Here is a 21,120-nt window from a genome sequence, read left to right on the forward strand (position 1 = left end):
TTATTTTTATACCTCACTTTTTTCCCAGCACAAGACTGCTGTTGGTTAGTCTCATTTAGAACAGACCCATTCAATCAGTCATTGAACAGTGAGATAACATGTAGGTAGAACCCTTTCATTCAGTGGGTCTACTCTGATTGGGACTAACAATAAAATTGGGTCTTACAGCAGAATTAGGATGAAAGCATCACATAGGCTATTTGTGCCTCTTCCATTTTGCATAGTCCCCCCACATCCCTAATTCTGTAAAGAAAACTTTAAAAGTGTAGTCTGGGTTCAGAAAATGTCTTACCTATGCTCAGTACTGGACACAGGTCTCTTCTCCTAGCAGAAATGCTGTTCTGCCAGCAGAACTCTCTCCTGCCTTGTTAAAGATTTGATGACAGAGCAGTCCACTGGCTAAGGTCTGGAGACAAAAAAAACCAAAAAGAGGGCAGAAAAGAATCGGTGCAAGAAAGGAGCAGAGTTAGTCCAGATCCAAACTTCCTCCAGCCAGGAACACAACCACAATACAAGCAAAACATTAGGCCATTATAAGACTATTCCTTAAAAAATTCCAACCTCCTTTGCTGAGGAGGGGTTTGGATTCAACCCATCTAACCAAGGCTGCATCCGCAGTGCAGAAATAATCCAGTTTGACACCACTTTAACTGCCATGGCTCAATGCTGTAAAATTCTGAGATTTTTCTTTTGTTGTGGCACCAGAGTTCTCTGCTAGAGAAAGCTAAATGTCATACAAAACTGCAGTTGCCAGCGTCCCATAGTATTGAGCCATGGCAGTTAAAGCAATGTCAAACTAGATTACTTCTGCAGTGCAGATGCAGCCCTAGTCTGGACTCAGGTGGCTCTTGGCCAGTTAGATTCGTACTCTAATTATGCAAGAGCTTGAATGTCCTCTTGACATTCCCTTGAACTTCCAGGCACCTAGTATTACTCAGCTTATGTGAAACATTTGCAGCAGAAGCAATGTCAGGGAAATAGAAGTGCTTGAAGGCTCAAAATGCATATGGATATTGCTTATGAAGTTGTTGTGATGGGTAAATAAATGGGATATCATGCATTTTAATGATATAACAAAGTGTTTGACATAGACTTATGGAGTTGGAATGTACCGCAAATTACAGTGTAGTTCAGTTTTATGGCCTCCTCAAGGATGTATTTGTGACTCTTGACACCTCAAGAATCCTAAGGCCAACCTTTTTTCTGGCCAGAAAAGAGAGTGACTTGCTACTCCTGGAAGCTTTCAAGTATGTTTTTTTTAAAAAACTGGGTGCTCATTCCCACTTACATTTAAACTGGTTTGCGATTTGCCTTCAGTCCATATTGGTAAATCGATTCCAAAAGGTCAGTTATTCCCACTATAGAAGTGTCTTCATTATCCCCTTGTAATTGCTTCTTTTTTGGCATCATTATCATCCCCACTAGTTTGCACTACTTCAAAATGCATGTCAATCATCTGTGCATCATCAGTGATGTAAGCAGCAGCCCAGGCAGCCCAGCTTGGAAACTGTGTGTGTGTGTGTGTGCGCGCGCGCGTGTAAAAATTGATACAAGAGTTTATTCATTGGTTTTGCAACTACATGCCTCACTGTGAGCTGCTGTTGGATTGTCCGGGTAATTGCAAGTAGTCTCTCAAAATCTTCTGTCAATTTTTTATAAAACAAATTGATAGAAGCTTCGATTCATTGATTTTGCAACTACTTGCTTCATTGATTGCAAGTAGTTGCAAAATCAATGAATCAAATCTTCTATCAATTTTATTTTTAAAAAATCATGTGCCCATAGGTCATACCACAAGCACAAAGTCAGTGCTGAAAGAGGGGGGAAAAGTGGATCTACCAAAAGCTGAGGAGAGATGGTAAACACCCCTCTGCCATTAGTCCTTCCCCTCCAGAATGATGTGATTCAGATCTATCATTCCCACTTGTTGAACACACTTCGGAATCAATTCTTTTAAAAAGAACCGCTAGGAAACTAGTGTCTAGGAAACAAATGGATTTTTTGCATCTGTCTCACTTTATTGAGACAGAAATCAATCAAAGTGGGATCAGAACTAATTTCAAATGGGAACAACAGTCATATAACCCAATCAGCGATTTGCTTTAAATTATAGTAATCCTATACTAAGATTCAAACACACCAATACCAGTTTTTGAGACCCAGAAGTGAATCTCCATCCTCTTTTTTTGGTAGTTCATCCAGTCTCCAGAGCATGAAAGTGGCATGAGAACCTTCTACAGGTGCAAACCTTTGATATATTTTAATAAAAATACTAGAAATCTACCACTAATGTGTGCCTGAATTATGGTCATCCACCTTCTGTATAGAGATCTGTAGTGAAGAAAAGTCTACCACCTTCCAAGTTGGTCCATTATACTTTAAAACCACAGAAAGCTCTTTCTAACATTTAATGAAATCTCTTTTCTTGTAATTTACATCCAGTGGTTCAAGTAATGTTTGTCACAATCAGCATACCATGGAATTTATGTATTCATCCAGCTTTCTCATTCCCCCCCTCTCCCCGGATCTTCACCCTTCCAAAGCTGATAGCTGAAGACCTGGACAGTCCTCCGAATGGGCAGATTCATTTTTCTATAATCAATGGAGATCGGAACAATGAATTTTCAATTGATCCAAGCTTGGGACTCATAAAGGTTAAAAAGAGATTGGACCGAGAGCGGGTAAGGACACATTGGGTTCATTACTTTTCCATTTGTCTGAAAACATTATCTTCCTACTTGCTGCCTGTTCTAATGACTGCTGAATGCCTACATGTCCCTCTTACATCAATGTAATTATATCAAGAAAAATACTCTGACATTTCTGTATCCTGTTTTCTGTCAGCCAGTGTATGGGTGTGATTTTGAAGCATTTACTAAAAACTGCATTTGGTTCCAATGGGTACGGCAAGCAGAATTGACAAGTCTTCATATAAATGTGAAAAAGAGGTATCTACACTGTAGAAATAATGCAATTTGACTTTACTTTAACTGCCATGGCTTCATCCTACAGAATCCTGGGATTTGTAGTTTTGTGAAGCAAGAGCATGCTTCGGCAGAGAAGTCTAAAGACCTTGTAAAATTACATATCCCAGGAGTCCATAGGATGGACTTACAGCACTTCAAGTAGTGCCAAACTGCATTATTTCTACAGTGTAGATGCACCTTTTATTTGAGTTTGCTATTCCCAGGGATTTCTCTAGTTTCTAGTTTCTCTAAGTCTCTTGTTTCCAGGATCTGTAGAAGAGCTAATACTATTTCCTGCCATGTACCTGAGTGAGCCATAGGTGTTTATCAGACGAGCTCTTAATGAGGTACTATTCCAGTGTGACTCCTCTAGCTGCCTCCTGTTGCATGCTGGGATTGGCAGTTTTAAGGAGGGGTATTTAGAATTCTCAGGCAGAGAAGTTCAGCTCCTTAAAACTGCCAATCCCAGCATGCAACAGGAGGCTGCTAGAGGAGTCACACTGGAATAGTACCTCTTTAAGAGCATAGTGTGATAAACATCATAGATTCATGTGCCCCTTTCTTCTTTTGTCAGTTACCCACAGCCATTTGTTTCATCCCCATCTAGAACTGTGGGTAGTGTAAAATATAGTTTTACAGAACTAAGTCAGAATTGTAAACAGGATATGGTGTTGGTTAAACTTCATGCAGTCCTTGGCTTTATTTAATGTGACTGTTGGCCAAATTTTAAACACTTCTGCAAGTGTTCAGTTCAGAGTTCTGGCAAGATCTATCTATTCGTTCACCAGCAGTCTGCATATTGATAGATGTGGAAAGGGACAGCAGGGATGGCCAAAAGGGTGTGGAAAGCATACAACAATGAAAAAGAGAAAAGGAGGGGTCACAGAGAGATGTATTGTGGGTAGGTGTACCCCTGCCCACTTTTGGCTTTGACACTGCCAGTCACTGGCCTGAATTGTACCCACTGCCGGCATGCAAGGATTTTTTTTACTTTTGTTGCAAGGATGGATATAGGTCTTCAATTAAGTTTAGGGAGGCTGCCAAAAATGCACTTAATCTAAGATGATCAATATCGGGGTTCATCTCTAGTTTTTTTTAAAAAGATCTGCATCATCAGTAGTGTGAATAACCAATTCAAATAACCCAAACAGCCCCGGGTTAAAATGCTGCATACAAAAAAAGAGGTTCTGAATGCATTTGCATCATCAACTCCATCTTTAGTCAAATGCTTGCATGTGTGAACAACTGAACTCACAGAGATGTGCATCAACAAGGTTCCATAGTGTGAATAACAAGCCTGGAATGTGTGAGTGAGATGATTCGCATTGTTGCGCTAAAAAAGCCCGACATCTGAATGACCCCTGAATTAGAAGGAAAAAACATTGCATCTCACCTCCGTGAACAAGACTTGGTGGCATGCCAAATGGGGTGGATCGGAGCAACAACACTTTTTTTTTGTCTTGGAAGACACAGTAGTAAGTCCTCCTGGTATCTCCCAGCAAGCAAGGTAATGTTAGAAGTGCTAAATTAGGCAAGCTAGCAGGTTAAAAATATATTTCCACTTGGAAAATGACTCTGTCTCAAGGCTGCTTAATGCAAAAGAAAACATCCTTTCCATATTAATGTGACAGCAGGATGAAGTTGTCAATATTTGAAATCACCATTGCAAATAGTTTGCCAGCAGAATACAAGAGAAGCAGGGTGTGTGTGGATTTATTGCCATCTGTAGACCATAGGAGAAATCTTTGAGAAAGAAATAGGTTTGCATAAATTCCACTGGAATTAAGCAGAATCATCAGCAAACACAGTGGTGCAGAAGCCCTGTTGATCTGAATGGAACTTCCAAAAGCCACAGTCCCTTATTATGTTTATGTAGAAGGAGAGCTTGGGAATAATTTGTTAAAATTAATCAATTGGTTCAAATTTGTTAAAGTCTTCAACTGCAAAGTTAAAATTCATGAATGTAGTCATTAAACACCAAAGATATTATTTTTGAATAATGAATAACAATTCCCATTACTATAATTTATTTACTTTAATGAATAACAATTCTCATTACTTTAATTTATTACTGACCTCTTTTTCTTGTAATTCTAGATTATATTTTTCAGTGTAATGATTTAACAAATTATTTGCACAGAATTCCTTTATTTAAATGAATTAATTGCTTGGACTTTCTTTAACACTAATGAATCACACTACTTCCTTTAAAATTAATGTGGTAGCATCAATAATACACTCGGGCCTAGAAGTGAGGCCCGAATGGCAAAGTCACAAAGGAATGCCATAGGAAAGCCATTGGTCCTGTTACTCCATTTCCTCAGTAATCCATAGTTGATAAGAGTGGTATCACTGGTTTCCCTGATGTCATATGTTTGTACATACAGAGAGCAACTTGTTTATTGAGTCGTTGATTTAATATTTTGACAGACCCTTCAAATATCATGAAGTCTACCTGAATCCTGCAATTTTGAAAGGTTCTGCTAGGTTGCTTTTTGTTTTGTTTTTTAGGTATTTTAACTGATATGTGAACAATCTGACACCCAATTCCATTTTCACCAATGGTTTCATGGTGTGATCCACCAAACCATTGCCAGGGCCAATCCAAGACTTCATTTGCACTGCCGAGATAATTAAAGCAGCATCAAACTGAATTATTTCTGCAGTGCAGATGTCGTCCAAGACAATTTGCTGCCTGTGGCAAAGTAAAATATAAAATTGTTCCATATACAAGCTGGTAATTGCACCTGACTTCAAAACAGACAATGGAATAGGGTTTCCATCACAGATTAGGACAACAGTTCAGCTTGAAGGGTGTTCACACAACCTGGCCTTTCAAGAACAGGGAAAAATGTAGCAGACTCAAAGAAATAATGGGGTACTCCTATGCCTGAAGCAATTGCTTCACTGCCTAATGATGAGGTCAGCCCTGAGCATTCCTGGGCAGATCATCTTAACACCATTAGGTTTATAACTCCTTCTATCACAGAAATCCCAAACTATTGACCAAATTAATAAATATTATGTATTCTTATTTTTCCAAAATGTATTTTGGAACCCATTCTCATAATGAATTTGACTCTAATGTCCAGGTTTATATTTGGTGTTAAATTAAAAAGCCGTTCCTCTCGCTACATGTCAGCTGCAATTATAATGCCTGCTATTGGATTTCCTATGCATGGTACTTAAATTTTTCTTTAGTGTTCCCATTATCTGTAGCCTGCATCTTCCAGTGCTGTAATTTTAATGCCACACTGCCATTATGATTATGGATTGCCTTATTAAAAAAGCAGAGCCTGAGATACATTGTGGCAATTACTAGGGAAATGCTGTTATTACAAAGGCCAAACATCTTGTGTTAAAATAGAGTGTGAGGTCTGATCTGACATAAATGGTAGAGTTTGCAGTCCTAACACAGACATGTATATCTTTGACTATTCACCTTTGCATGATAAGACAAATAGATATCCATTATTTTCTCTATGTTGTGTAACAAAACGAATATGCCCATGCTGTTTTTGTCTTCTATTTGCATATCATAGAATCATAGAATCATGTAATGGATAAAAAGTATAGCCAAGAAGCACAGAATACTGACATTTGTATTTTTATTCCAGACCAGGGAAAGCCATTGTCAGGTGGGAAAATAATAATGATGAATATTCTTTCAATCCCTACTCTAAAATAGACTGTATTAAATTACCAGCGAGCAGCACAGTTTTGGAATGTGCTCTCTAGTGATGACCATAAGGTGAACCTATCCTTGGGTTTTCTTGACAAGTTTCTCCAGAGAGGGTTGCATTGCCATCTTCTGAAGCTGAGGGAGTGTGACTTGCTTAACATCACCCAGTGGGTTTCCATTTCCATTCCATGCCAAGTGGGCATTTGAACCCTGGTCTCCAGAGTCATAGTCCAACACTCAAACCACTATGCCACAGTGAGTCCCCCCCCCCCCATGAAAACAAATCATGAAAAATGCAGATATTATGAGGAGCAATTTTGCCATGGTTTTGCTTCCCATGGCTTTAGAGTGTTTTAGACTGAAGAGAGGAATTTTTAACCCAGTAAATAAGCTGAATGAAAACATTTCAGGGACAAAATTATGCTGAAATTGCCTCCCACAGCAGCCATGGGGTGTGGGAGCATTTTTAGTAATTAATAAATAAATGGAGTAATAATAGACAGTGAGGAGTATGGTGTTGGAGTATGCAGCTTTCCAAGGTCCGGGAGGAAGGTCAGTGCAGTCCCACAACTCCTGTAATTGTCCATCCTTATGTAAAAGATGCTGTTTTCTTCAACCTGTTGTTCCCCACACATGGAAGGCAACGAGAAAGAGAATCGTGACTAAGCTGCCCCCTCTCCCCATATGTTCAGCTTAGCCTCACCCAGCATGCCTGAATAATTATGCATATGTAACAAATCTGAGATGGAATCTGTAACCTTTTACAGCTTCATTTAAGGTTTTCATTCATTGTTTTTTGTTCCAATTCCTTTAACATTTCTGCAGATTTCTGGATATTCATTAGTCATACAGGCAAGAGATAGTGGCATCCCTCCTTTGTCTGCATCTGTGACTGTCAATGTTGACATTTCTGACGTGAACGATAACAGCCCTGTATTTACACCCACCAACTACACTGCTGTGATTCAAGTAAGTTTATCCTGAGCATCAAAAATCCTCCTATCATAGTCTGACCTTTTCAATGTTTCAGTAAAATTTTAAGTTGTTTTTGATAATTTATCAGCATCCAGCATATTGAATTATCTCTTTGTTTTTTTAGAGAGGATGAGAATGCTGTTCCTTAATTCTGTAACACCATTATAGAATTCCTTACAGAGATTAAAAAAACCTTGCTCCTGGGACAGGATTTACTGTTGGAACAAAATGGTTCAGAAAAGGCTTACATACATGCAATTCATACACTACTTCACTTCTAGTTTTGCTGGTGGCGAAGTGGCTGTAATTATGGTTCTTGTGCATAAATAAGGTTGCCAGCTAAAACAAGGGATAGAGATCCTGCCCCTTTAATAATTAGGCGGAATATCAAATTTCAGCAGCTGCTGCTTGTCACAAGCAACATCTGTGAAATTTCATCTTTGATTTATTGATTGATGGATTAAACTACTTATAACCAACCCTATATCAGGAGATCTCAGGGCATTTTACAATAGCATTAAGCAGTTTAAGCAGAGTAAAAACAATAAGATACCATATATACTTGACTACATGTTGACCTCATGCATAAGTTGAGGGCAGATTTTGGGACCAAAATTATGGATTTTGATAGGACCTGTGGATAAGTCAAGGGGAAAACTTAGGGACATGTAACAAAGCATATAAAGGATGAAGAAAATGAAAAAGATGCCAAAGAAGACCACCAATTTCCCACCCTGGCATGCAACAAGGACAGCAGCTGTGCTTCAGCAGAGAAAGTAGACAGTGCTTCTTCTAGCTTCTCCCAGGATAGACTAAGTTCTTGCCTTTCACCACTCTACTTAGAGAAGGGGAAGGTTTCCATTTTGATAAAATTTAAGGTACAGTAATTACACTGTCTCCTGAATAAGTTGACCCAGTTTTTCTGAGTTGATCGTTTGACTAAAATGTGGGTTTCAAACCACTGCACCACTCTGGCTCTTCACCTATGAGCATAGTATAGATAGGAAAAGCTAATCCATATATTAATACAGATTGCTTCTCTGTTAGGACCTGACTAAAATTAGATTGAAACAGTGGAACCAAATCAAAATTAGGTAGAAAAACTGGACTAAAAATAACACTCCCTTTATTACAAGAAAATCCACATTCTTAGCATTCTAGGCAGCAGACACATTTCTTCAACAATGTGCTGAGATATATAATTAAAATCTCTTCTTCTTTTCCTCTTCCCCCCATACACTTTTTGTATATGTACAAAGGAAAATAAACCAATAGGAACAAGCATTTTACAGCTGGTTCTAACAGACAAAGACTCTCTGCACAATGGGCCCCCTTTCACCTTCTCAATCTTGGCTGGTAATGAAGAAGAAGAGTTTACATTGGACCAACAAGGCATCCTTCGATCTGCAGTCATCTTCAAGCGCATGGTAGCAACTGAATATGTCCTCTGCATTCAGGTAACTACCCTCAGTATGTATTTCTGTTAATAAGAAAATGGTGGGAAATAGTTCTTCTGGCAGACGATTTTCCTTTTCATTATATCTGTATTCCCCATTTGCAATATGTGGGCAAAATGGTACATTTATTGTTGTTATCATATGGCAAAATGTGGGCCACACATTTACTATGGGCAAAATAGTGCATTTATTGTTATTATTGTGTGCCTTCCAGGTCGTTTCTGATTTATGGCAATCCTAAGGCAAACATGTCATGAGGTTTAGTTTCTTCAAAGAGAGTTTGCCTTTGTCTTCCTGTTAGGCTGAGAAGCATGACTTGCCCAAAGTCACCCAGTGGGTTTAGATGACTGAGCCAGGACTCAAACCCCGGTCCCCAGAGTCATAACCCAATGCTCAAACCACTACACCACACTGGTGCATTTATTAACTGATCCAAATTCAGCAGAAATAGCTAAACAACTGGCTACCTTGAAAAACCATTTTTATGAAATGAAATTTATACAAATGGGTTCAGGAGTGCCCCAGATTCTTCTGGTGCCTGAGTGAGAAAGTAATGCACTGTTCCCTTTCCCTACCACATGAAGAAACACTGTGCCCTGCCTCACACACAAACCAGACCAAAAAAGGAGGAGAACATGGTAATGATGCCTATGGTCACAAAGTCTTGTCATCTGTGCACACCACCACCAGAGAAAAAGAAGACACCAAGCACATCTCACCCTAAGAAGATGGTCACAGCATCTCTATCAGGAGTGGAAGGAATATGTGAAAATATCTGAGAAATAGTTGAAACATATGTTACTTGAATGTCATGAAACCCTGATGCCACAGTTTGGAACCTAGACTGCATCTGTGATGCAAAATTAATGTAATTTGACAGCACTTTAACTGCCATAGCTCAGATTTTAATTATATGCAATGGAATTCTGGGATTTATAATTTGTTGTGGCATCAGAGCTCTTTGACAGAGAAGGCTAAGTATCCCATAAATCTGCCATGGCACTGAGCCATGGCAGTTAAATTGGTATCAAACTACACTATTTCTGCAGTGCAGATGCAGCTTTATTCTAAACAAAACTCACATGTGGATTTTTGTGTGTGCAAAACCACATTATTTTCTGCATAGGAAACAACATTTTTTTGGAGACAATAGTATTTTTGCACAGAAATAACATTTCCTCTTCACAAGATGGCGTTTTCTTCACAAAAAGTGACCTGTGGATTTTGCACAAAATAGGACTTCAGCTACAGCATTTTCTTTGCAGGAAAAGAAAATAGTATTTTGTGCACATTTCAGAAAATCATATTTTCAATGTAAAAAAAGGGGGTCCATGTGCAAATTTTGCACAGAATTAATCCCAAACTATGTGAATAGTATTGGAAAACTGTGCAGTTTTCAAAGACTTTCTCATAGCAGGAAGAAAATTGCTGAATTGCTTGTTGCTTCCTTTGAAAACAAATTTTGCCAAAAAATATATCCCCACTCCCTCCCCCCCCCACACACACACACAGAATAAGAGAGACACTGTCTCAGTGGCAGTGGTGCCCATCTTCCCTGTTACCTGACAAACAGGGAATGTTACCTGTGCTTTAATATCACAAGAAGAAGCTATGGCATCTGCTCATCGTCACTAGAGGATAAGAAGGAGACAGTAGCACATTCCCTGCAGGCAATGGTGTAGGATGGTACCATCAATCTCCTGAAACACACACACACCATAGTAGGGGCATCTCTAATATAGAACTGGCCATTCTGTTAATGCCTGTGTCACAAAAAGCAGGCAGGGACACCACAATCAAGTCCTCCTTCTTGACAATACAGCCTTATTGTGGTGCTGCACCCTTATCCTTTTGTGGTATGGCCGGTAGCAGGATATGGGTGATGTCTTTGTGTCTTGTTTTTCATTTTTCTTGGGCTGCAAGAAAGGTGGCCATTCCCAGTTCATTGCAGTGGCAAGAACTAGAATGAAAAACAGTACCAATAGCTTTCCATCTTTTTCTCCTTCATGCACTCCATGAGGTTAAACTCTCCTGTTCGGTAGAGCCATTAAATCCATTGAGTTTACCTGTGTCTTGAGAGTAGAACCATTGAATCAGTCGGATTTACCCATGTGTGGATTTACTTTTCAACAGTTGGTTCAGTGAGTCTATCGTAGATGGGACTAACAATGTTCCAGTCCTATATGATGTTTCGCAGTGGTGGCGAAACTGAAATTCAGCAACCAAAGTAACGATAAATTATATGAGTATTCCCTAATCTTGGGACATAACACTCATGGGGATCACTTCAAGCCTTTAGGTTTCTCTGTGGGTCAGTACAAATTTTACTTTGTACAGTAACTATCATCAGCTCAAGCCAAGATAGTGAATGGTGAGAAATGATGAGGATGATGTCAGCTTGCTGTCCTACATCTGGATGACTACGGCGGGGTACAGGCCGCTTTGCGGCGGTCTGCCGCCGCCGCCAGTAGGTCCGCGGGGGAGCCGGAGCCTTCACACGGCCCGACTCCCGCGCGGACCGAAAAAGAAGCTCCAGTTTGCGACGTAGCGAGGCGCCAGGGGCATGCTCGCTACGTCACAAGCGGCGCGACGCGTACGGACGCCCAGCGTCCGATACGCAAAGATGGCGCCGGCCATGTAGAAGGGCCGGCGCCATCTTGTACGGACGGAGTCCGTACTAGGCCCAGGGGCGTCTATAAGAGACGCCCCTTTTTTAAAATGGGACGTCCGGAGGACGTCCCAAATGGCGGTGCAGAAAGCACCTACATGTTGCCTACTTCCATTTTAAATCCATATCCTATTGTGGAATTTGTGCCCTCAGCTTGCACGTAGATAGGGCTATTTGGAAAGGGGCTAAAACCAGACAAGGGGGTTGTCAGCTGCTCACTACCCTCCACATCATCCCAGGCCATTCAGTAGATAGTACTACTGAACTTTCCTAAGCTTTCCTCGACTGTCCATCCTTGTTTGCCCAGCAGCTGAGTAATGAATGGTGGTGTTATTTTCATTATAATCCAGGGTACCACATCAAAATTAACCAGAGTGCATTAGTTATATGTCGGCCGAAGATTAGATTCTACTAATTAATGCTGACCACAGTTATTTACCCCAGAAGATAAAAAGATGGCAGTAACATAATATTTTGCATAGAGAAAAGCAACTCAATAGTAGAGCAGACACTTCAGAAACAAAAGAGCTTGGTTTCAATTCCAGTTTAAAAGGTCCTAGGTTACAAAACTGAAAATAGAAGATCTTTGCTTGAAGACCTGGACAGCTGCTGCCGATTGGGGCAAATAGGTTAAGTCAGATGTGGGCAAAGTGCAGTCCCCAGGATATTTTAGCAGCTTCATACAATCAGGCTTACAATCTAAAAACACATGACACAAAAGGAGAAAGGAATGGTGGTGAGGAAGGGGATCAGGACCAAGGCAATGTTTTCGTCATATGGTGCCTTTTACATAAAATGGCAAAATCAAGGTTTGCTCTTTGGAATTTATTTATTTATTGGAACATTTTCAATCCATGGATTAAAAATTCGTGTTTATGGAGGGCCAGCTGTACTATGCATGTAATCTGTCACATAGTTTAACTCTTAATTGAGACAACCTGGCAACCCCCCAAGGGGTTGCGACCCCCAGGTTGGGAACCTCTGTTCTACATCATCATTACCACAACCACTACCATTGTTATTATTACTCAGCTGTGTACTTGGTGTCAGCATTTATACTATGGGCATTCTAAAATCCTTTGAGAAAAACAACTACTGTTGGGCTGAAAGCAAATGTTAGTTGAAACTAGAGTAGAGCTATTGATTCTTGGTAAGTCCATGCTTTGGTTCAGTAGATCTGCTCCAGTTTTTTTTTTTTTTTTTTTTTTACTAAAATGTGGGTTTCAAACCACTGCACCACTCTGGTGGTGGTCAGTACTTAAAATTGATCATTTTGTTTCTTACTTTTTCCAATTTCTTATACTTTCAATTAGGCAAAGGATTCTGGGAAACCTCAGCAGGTATCTCACACCTATATCCAGATCCGGGTGATTGAAGAGAGCATCCACAAGCCAACCGCCATTCCACTAGAGATTTTTATTGTCACTATGGAAGATGACTTTCCAGGTGGCGTTATTGGGAAGATACATGCAACAGACCAAGATGTATATGATGTCCTTACATACGGCTTGAAGTCAGAGCAGAAGAGTTTGTTCAAAGTCAACAATCATGATGGCAAGATAATTGCCCTTGGAGGGTTGGACAGTGGGAAGTACGTACTGAACGTATCTGTCAGTGATGGCCGTTTCCAGGTACCCATGGATGTGACAGTCCATGTTGAGCAGTTGATGCAGGAAATGCTACAAAATACAGTCACCATCCGTTTTGAAAATGTCTCCCCAGAGGATTTTGTGGGGCTCCACATGCATGGATTTAGGCGCACCCTACGCAACGCTGTCCTTACCCAGAAGCAAGACAGCCTGCACATCATTAGCATTCAGCCTGTGGCGGGCACCAATCAACTCGACATGCTGTTTACAGTTCAGATGCACACTGGTGGCTTCTATAAGCCTGCCTACTTGATTCAGAAGCTCACCAATGCAAGGCGACACTTGGAAAATGTGATTCGCATTTCAGCTATTCTGGAAAAGAATTGCTCTGGACTGGATTGTCAGGAGCAACACTGTGAGCAAAGCCTGTCTATCGATTCTCATTCCCTGATGACCTACAGCACAGCACGAATTAGCTTTGTGTGTCCTCGATTCTACAGAAATGTACGCTGCTCATGTGATGGTGAGTAGTAATTACCCCACCCTTGCCCCTCCACCACTTTGTTTTCCATCATTTTCCACCTGAGAGTTTTATTTTTATTTTTACTAACACCAACCAATATAGGCAGTAAGTCAAAAGAACTTTTGGAAAAATGTCTGACGGAGAATTGATTTCTCAAGCTCAGCAGGAACAGCTGGTGTTTATTGATGTCAAATGAGAGGCTGGTGAACTTTGACTCCCTGGGACAAACTGGCCAAGCTTTCCAGATACAGTCGAGCCAAAAGGGTCAATAAACCACTTGCCCTGGAAAAGTGTATAGGGCTTTCCACCCCCCACCCCCTCCTAGCTCCATTTTTCACAGACATGAAAATGGTGGCTGGGTCACAACAACTCCAGACAGTGTCTAGTATATTCAAACCAAAGTTGACATTTGACCCAAGAGGCAAAGCTTAAAAAAGGGTTAGTTCATTCTGTTCTTTTTTGCTGGCATAATGGAAACCACTTGGTTATTTTATTTAACGATAGCAATGGGGAGATTCTTTTTTTGGGGGGGTCTCAACACTCTAAGGACATGGCAGTTTGTTTTGTTCATTAGCAGCCTTGTAAATATGGTCTAAAGTCTTGCACCAAGGTGAAGGGGGCCATGACTGATCATCACATGCAGTATTTTTGTTCTCACATAGTTTGGGGCAGCATTTATGTGATACAAGTTGGAGCATCACTTTTAAAGAACTAATACACTGGACAACAATAACACTGGAGAAGAATGCATTTGAGCGCAAAATAAATCCTCAGTGGTGTTTTCATTCATATTCACTGGCCAGCTTCGGTTACAGCCCAAGAGAACTTGAATGGAAGCATGGACAATACATTTTTGAAATATGTATTTTACTAGGAATTTTACTCCCAGTGGCAGATGCCATGGATATTCACTATTCATGCATGCCAGGTGTGCAGTGGTTTTTACTTAGTTTACTGTGATTAGCAAACTAAGTTATCAAAATACAAATTAGGCCAAAAGACTGGAAAGCAAGAGACTCGGAGCCTCTCCAGTGTATTGGAACTTCATTTTAGCTTGGATAACATCCAGTGATGTAGGTGCTTCAGTCCAAATCTTTGGACTACAATCCATAAAGTTTAATTTTCAAGTCACCTGCACTAATCCTAGTGACTGTAATGAAATTGTTCAGAAGCCTATGTAACCCAACCAGCTGCCCCACAGCAAAAAGAAAGTAAGACCAGTTATTCCTCCCACCCTATCCTGCTGTTAGCTGATAGTACTAATGCTTGCAAAGTAGTTATTTTTCCTCATCCCTGAAAGGAAATAACTGCACTGAACCTCATGTGTGTTAATCTAGCCAGAGGTAATGAAATCCTTCAGGTTCTTTTTTGTTTCAGTTATTGCCTTTGCTTATATTCCAGTTCCACTAGGAAGTAAATAGTAGCATACAAGGCTTTATTTCTCATTCAGACCCTGCACCCTAATCTTATTTATTTCGTTATTTATTTAGTTTATATTCCTCCCCCTCCCAATATAGGGCCCAAGGTGGATCACAATTATGAGTTAAAACAAACTTTAACTCTAACAATGAAAAACACATACAGAAAAACCCAATTGAAAAAACAGTAATATTCAAAATGTTAATTTAAAATGGTTATTAAAAGGCTCTTAAAATGTAAGAATAGTGATGATAAAAATGCATTGCAACACACAATAATTCTAAGACCTTCTGCAACAAATCCTGAACACTCAAAAAGGCCTGGGGAAGGTCCAGAAGAAAGAAAACAGAGAGGGGAGCATTCTAACTTCCTGTGGAAGGGAATTATATAGTCTGAGCCACCAAGAAAGCCTTATTAACAGAGCTTGAAAAAAGTTACTTTTGTGGACTGCAGCTCCAGAGAATTTGGAGATGTAGACCAAAAACCTAACTTTTCCAAGCACTACTTTTAACCAGTCTGTCCATAAATGTATCTAGTCCAACACTGTTTAGTCTGACAACCAATGGGTCTTCAGAGCCTTACACTGTAATCCTTACTGGCCAGGATGATATAAAGCAAGCTGGAAGGCACGGGGTCAGCTGAAACTGTGCTAAAGCCTAACCTTTCATGCTACAGGTGTTGGAAATTAGTTAAGACTACCTTCACCCCTGGCCTGACTTGGTCCTAGTGTTGTGGTTGAGTTGTTTTAAGGGTGTTCCCCCAAATTGTTGTTTTTTTTAGGGGGGATACACTTGTCCTAAAAGCACCAGATCCTGTATGATCTCATTGGAAGCTAAGCTGTGTCAGCCCTGGTTAGTTCTTGGATGGGAGATTGTCAATGACTACCAGGTGTTTTTGGCAATATTTCAGAGGAAGGAACAGGCAAAACCACCTCTGAAGATTTTTTACCTAAGAAATTTGTGGGATCACCATAAGCCAACAGGTGACTTGAAGGGACATGTGCACAAATACACATGTTTGCAAACTATGGGAGTCCCTCTACCTTGTTATGTATTGGTGGTACTGTAGTGGACAAATAAAGATCAGCAGTCAAAATGAGTTTGTTGTTTGTATATATCAAGAAAAAGGAAAATAAGGACTCCTAATACAATGTGTAAAGTGCTGTGCAAATTTTACAGTGTTCTATTATTATTATTATTATTATTATTATTATTATTATTATTTGTGGTCCCAAGAGTCCTCAAGGAACCAAAAAACTACCCCCAGATTAATTACATTTTGATAATCAATCATAATGGGTGTGAGCATAATTTCTTCATATTTTTAATGGAAAAAAGATGTTTTAGGGCCAAGTAAGGCCTTTTTTTGTTCTTTCCCTCCCTTCTCTTAGAATAAAAAAAATACTAAACAAAAAGGAGAAAGGAAAATACAGTACAATATACCTGATACACTTGTGTTCATCTAATAACATTCCCATATAGGTTTGGATGAACTTCCAGAGCATATTCTCCATAAGAAATTAGGAAACTTTATTTTCCAAGACATCAGAAATAGTCATAGCATTATTTCTCCCCAAGCAAACACTTTACTTTCTAAGCAGAAATACAGAGAGCCACACTGATCAATTGCAATTAATTTACAGGGAAGACCACACTGATAATTCATCTTTCATTGCAGTGTAGAGGTGACCTTTTTTTAATGATCTACACTTTTCAAATATGTTTCAGATTGTATCTGAATTTTATCTAAATTAAGGACTTGTTGTCGTTGTTATGTGTCTTCACATCATTTCTGACTTACAGCAAACTTAAGGCAAACATATCATGGGGGTTTCTTGGCAAGATTTGTTCAGAGGCCGTTGGCATTTGCCTTCCTCTGAGGTTGAGTGTGGCTTGCCCAATGTCATCTGGGAGCAAGCAGAGATTTGAACTCCAGAGTCATAGTCCAACTCTCAAACCACTACATTGTGCAAAGTTAATGCTGGCTTTCTGCAAATCAGAAATTAACCAAGCAGTGAGGGTGTGTGTGTGTGGATTCCCTGTTTCCCCTCCATGGAACTCCACCTCCCTTAGGCTGCATCCGCACTGCAGAAGCAATCCAGTTTGACATCATGTTAATTACCATGGCTCAATGCAATGCAATTCTGGAATCTGGAGTTTGTTGTGGCACCAGACCTGAAGGCCAAATGTCTCACAAAACTACAAACCTCAGAATTCCATAGCAGTGAACCATAGCAGTTAAAGTGGTGTCAAACTGGTTTATATGTGCAGTGCAGATGCAGTCTGAGTTTGCTTTTAACATGGTGTTATCTCTCCCCCATCAACCCAGTTACTCAGCAGAAGCCCAGGTGGACAGACTTAATCAGGGAGACCATGGGCTTGAGCCTATAGGATCTGAGCAGAGAGGTAGAGCATGGGGGGGGGGGGCTGGAGACATCTCATTCATAGGGTTGCCATGAGTAGAGGATGACTCAAAGGCAGCTAACAACACAACAAACATCTCTCCCTCATTGTGCATGCAAACCAGATTCTCTTGTATTCTTTTCACACAAAGGAGCCAAGGTGTGCCCATATTGTGGTACAAACCACCATAATTTAATACAGTGATGAGCAAATTGTGCTCCTCTAGATGTTATTAGGTTCAAAGCCCCATGATCCCTTACTATTGGCTAATGGGAGGCTAATGGTGCAGTGGTTAAATGCCTGTACTGCAGCCACTCACTCACAAACCATAACGTAGTGAGTTAAATACCAGCCAGAGCTCAGGCTCGACTCAGACTTGCATCCTTCTGAGGTCGTTAAAATGAGTACCCAGCTTGTTGGGGGCATCTAGGTTACATTTGTAAACCGCTTAGAGACTGCTTAGGTGGTATGAAGCGGTATATAAATTAAACTGCTATAAGCTGCTATATTGGAATCCAACAGCATCTAGAGGCCCATAAGGCCTACTCTGATGCAATGGTTAGAGGACCGGACTTGGGTCAAGAAGACTGGAATTGACATCCCAGCTTAAACATCATGCTCATTGAATGATTGTGGAACAAATGGAGGGGGGAGGGGAACACATATACCACCAAGAGTTCCTTAGAAGGAGGATGGGGTATAAATGTTAACACTATGAGCATAATAAAGCATGCTTTTGTTGATTAGGAATTTTCAGAAGTGTGGGTGTTACCCCAACAATCCTGATGCTGGCTTTCAATCTGCAAATTATGGTTTGCTCAATGTCCACCAGCCTGAAGACTGTCCAAAGCCAATCTGTGATGCATCAGCTTTTTTAAGCCATTGTCGAGTCATTTTTGAAACCACTCTGGGAAACCTGAGAGATTTGTAATTGTGGTGGTGAAAAGAGTTTTCCATCTCACGCAGGCAATTCTGAAAGCTGTAGTTAGAAAGAAACATACCTAGTGGTGGAAACTAAACAGTCAGTAATGTGACAGTTATTTAACCATTCGGGAACTTAGCTGACACCACCACTTGGTATACAGTATAGTTTAAACATGGGTTGTCACAAGTTAACATTAGTGCTGACAGAATGTCATTCTGTAGCATGGCAGCAGTTGGTCTTTCTGTCTATAAAATAAAACCTAAGATGCAACCGGGGGGGGGGGGGGGGAGTAAATGGATTCAGTCATTTGGCTTTCTAGTCTTATTGTTTAGTTTGAAGAAGAAAGCCATCAAAAGCATGAACCTGGTTCTCTGCTGTAACTCATGTAATGAGCTTCCAGTGGTGAAGACCGTTTGACACTCCCAGTTTCTCTTTAGAAGCCTGTGATTTCACAGATCATAGTAGCAACTTCTCTATAATAGGGATGGAAAGAATATTGACAATTATTTGTGTCCTGGCCAAAAAAGGAGTTTCCCAATACTCAAGAAAAACTCAGTCGGGAAGAACAGAGACAGCTGCGGGGCTGTCATGAGATTATCCATGCTTTAGCAGGTATTTATGCAAGAATACACAGGAGGGTGTCTTTTTACATTGAAAACACATTTCTGTGCTGAAGATGTGCTTTCTGCATGGGAAAAAGTAGCCAGTATTCTATATCAGCTACTTAGTTAAATATAACTAAGGGCCAGTACAGATGGGTGCTTTACACTTGCCTGGGCCTGAAGTAGGGGTGCACGGGGGCTGAGTGTTTACATGCTCAGCAACCCTACCGTGCATCCTGGCCACCATCATGCCATGCACCTGTTGTGGGCGGGGCCGGCATTCCAGGCTGCATGCTACCCTTGAAAAAAGGGGAAGTTCTGACCCACGTGCGAAACAAACTTACTGGACTCAAGTTTGCTGCAACAGTGTACTTTAATGCACCAACAGAACTCCTCTTCCCTTTTCCCTGTGCCGAACAAACAAAGGCCCAACTAGCCAGTAAGCCTCCCTTTCTTAAGTCCTGGGAGTCAAGCACTTTAGTCTACCAGCTTCTCAGCCTCGGCGTCTTCAGGCCCTCGGCCTTTCCACCCTCCAGAGTGCTTCTCTAGGGGTTCCCAGTCGGCCTTGTCGTGTTCCTGGGGAGGAGGGCCAAACTCCCACCTCTCTCCTTTAGGGTCCCACCACTCGTCCTCTAGGTCCCTGGCCGGCAGTCGTGCCCACTCGTCCGAGTAGGTGTAGACGTCCTCTGTTCGTGGGTTCCGCAACTCTGCCTCCTGGTGAGGCCCAAGCCTTCGGAAGCTGGGTCTGGTTTGGAGGGACACCGGGACTCCTTCTCTCTCTGGGCTCCTCTTGACCTGCACTGTCCCTCTCTCGTCTGCTGCTCCCTGACCTCCTCTTCTGCAACGTCTCCCTCTCTCCGCGCACCACTGCCCCTCCTCTTTTATTTCCTCCTCAGGGACCCTTGGCTCCGCCCTCTCCAGCTCCATCCCATGAGACGTTCCTCCTTCCTCTTCCACCTGGCCCACTTCTGCCCTCTCAGTTCTCCCAGCCCCGGGGCTCCCCTCACTACACCCGTCCATACAGGGTGAGCCATGATGATGTCTGCACAGCACAGTGCCCAAACAGTGCTGCACATGCGGACGTGCTCATAGCATGCAAGCGTACCAATGGCACCCTGTGCATGGCCTAAAAAGAACCCACCAGGGAGCAGAGTTTTTTTAGGCCTCCCATAGGCTGTGGCATTTGGTTGCCACAGTCTCCATCCGGGTGGGTTGCCATGGTCTCCACCAATCTGTCCAGCCCCTAAGTAACCTCTCCTGGCCCGTTCTACTTCAAACCTGATGGAAACACCATGCACCACATGCTCTTATCACCAGCAGAACAGACCTCCTTCCTCCCAATAAAGTAGATTTGCGGGCGGGAGTTACGACTGTGACAGTAGTATGAGAATTAAGTAATAGTTGTAAATATAGAGCAGTTTCCTAATAATAATATGCTCAGAAAACAGATCAGTCCAGGATTCTTCTCTTCAGAGTATCTCAACACCTAAGAAACATGTTTTCCACCCATGTTTATAATATTTGCAAATATTTTTTCCAACCTTACTTAAAGTGTAATCCCATATACAAACAGGAGTGAGCAACATATGGTCCTCTATGCTGTTCGCTAAAAAACTCCCATCATCCCTAGGTAGTGAAGAGAGTGTTCAGTAAAAGCAGCATCTACAATTTGACCATGCCTGCTGTACAAACCAACTGAAAAGTTACTTCTACTTGAGTTCATTGAAATTGTATTTAAAACATGTCCATACTGCTTTTTATTTTAAATATCCAGAAACAGTTTTCAATACTGTGGTGTTAAATATCATCAAAATGCAATAAAATCAAGTAATAAGGCACTAAAACAGTGATTAAAAAGCAAAAAGATTTCTTACGTCTGGTACACATTGGCGACGAAATGCCACCCCTATTT

The 21,120-nt window shown here is 41.0% G+C and overlaps 1 protein-coding gene across 1 annotated transcript in view; it reads left to right on the top strand.

Moving 5' to 3' along the window:
* Positions 1-21,120, top strand: part of FAT3 (FAT atypical cadherin 3) — a 643,096-nt gene that overhangs the window by 560,209 nt on the left and 61,767 nt on the right. Inside the window, 4 exon segments of the mRNA XM_042457261.1 lie at positions 2,544-2,681; positions 7,474-7,617; positions 8,883-9,080; positions 13,062-13,860. Coding sequence (XP_042313195.1) covers positions 2,544-2,681; positions 7,474-7,617; positions 8,883-9,080; positions 13,062-13,860 — 1,279 coding nt within the window.

This window comes from Sceloporus undulatus, chromosome 3 (genome assembly GCF_019175285.1).
Source record: "Sceloporus undulatus isolate JIND9_A2432 ecotype Alabama chromosome 3, SceUnd_v1.1, whole genome shotgun sequence".
In the NCBI taxonomy this organism is placed as follows: Eukaryota; Metazoa; Chordata; class Lepidosauria; order Squamata; family Phrynosomatidae; genus Sceloporus; species Sceloporus undulatus.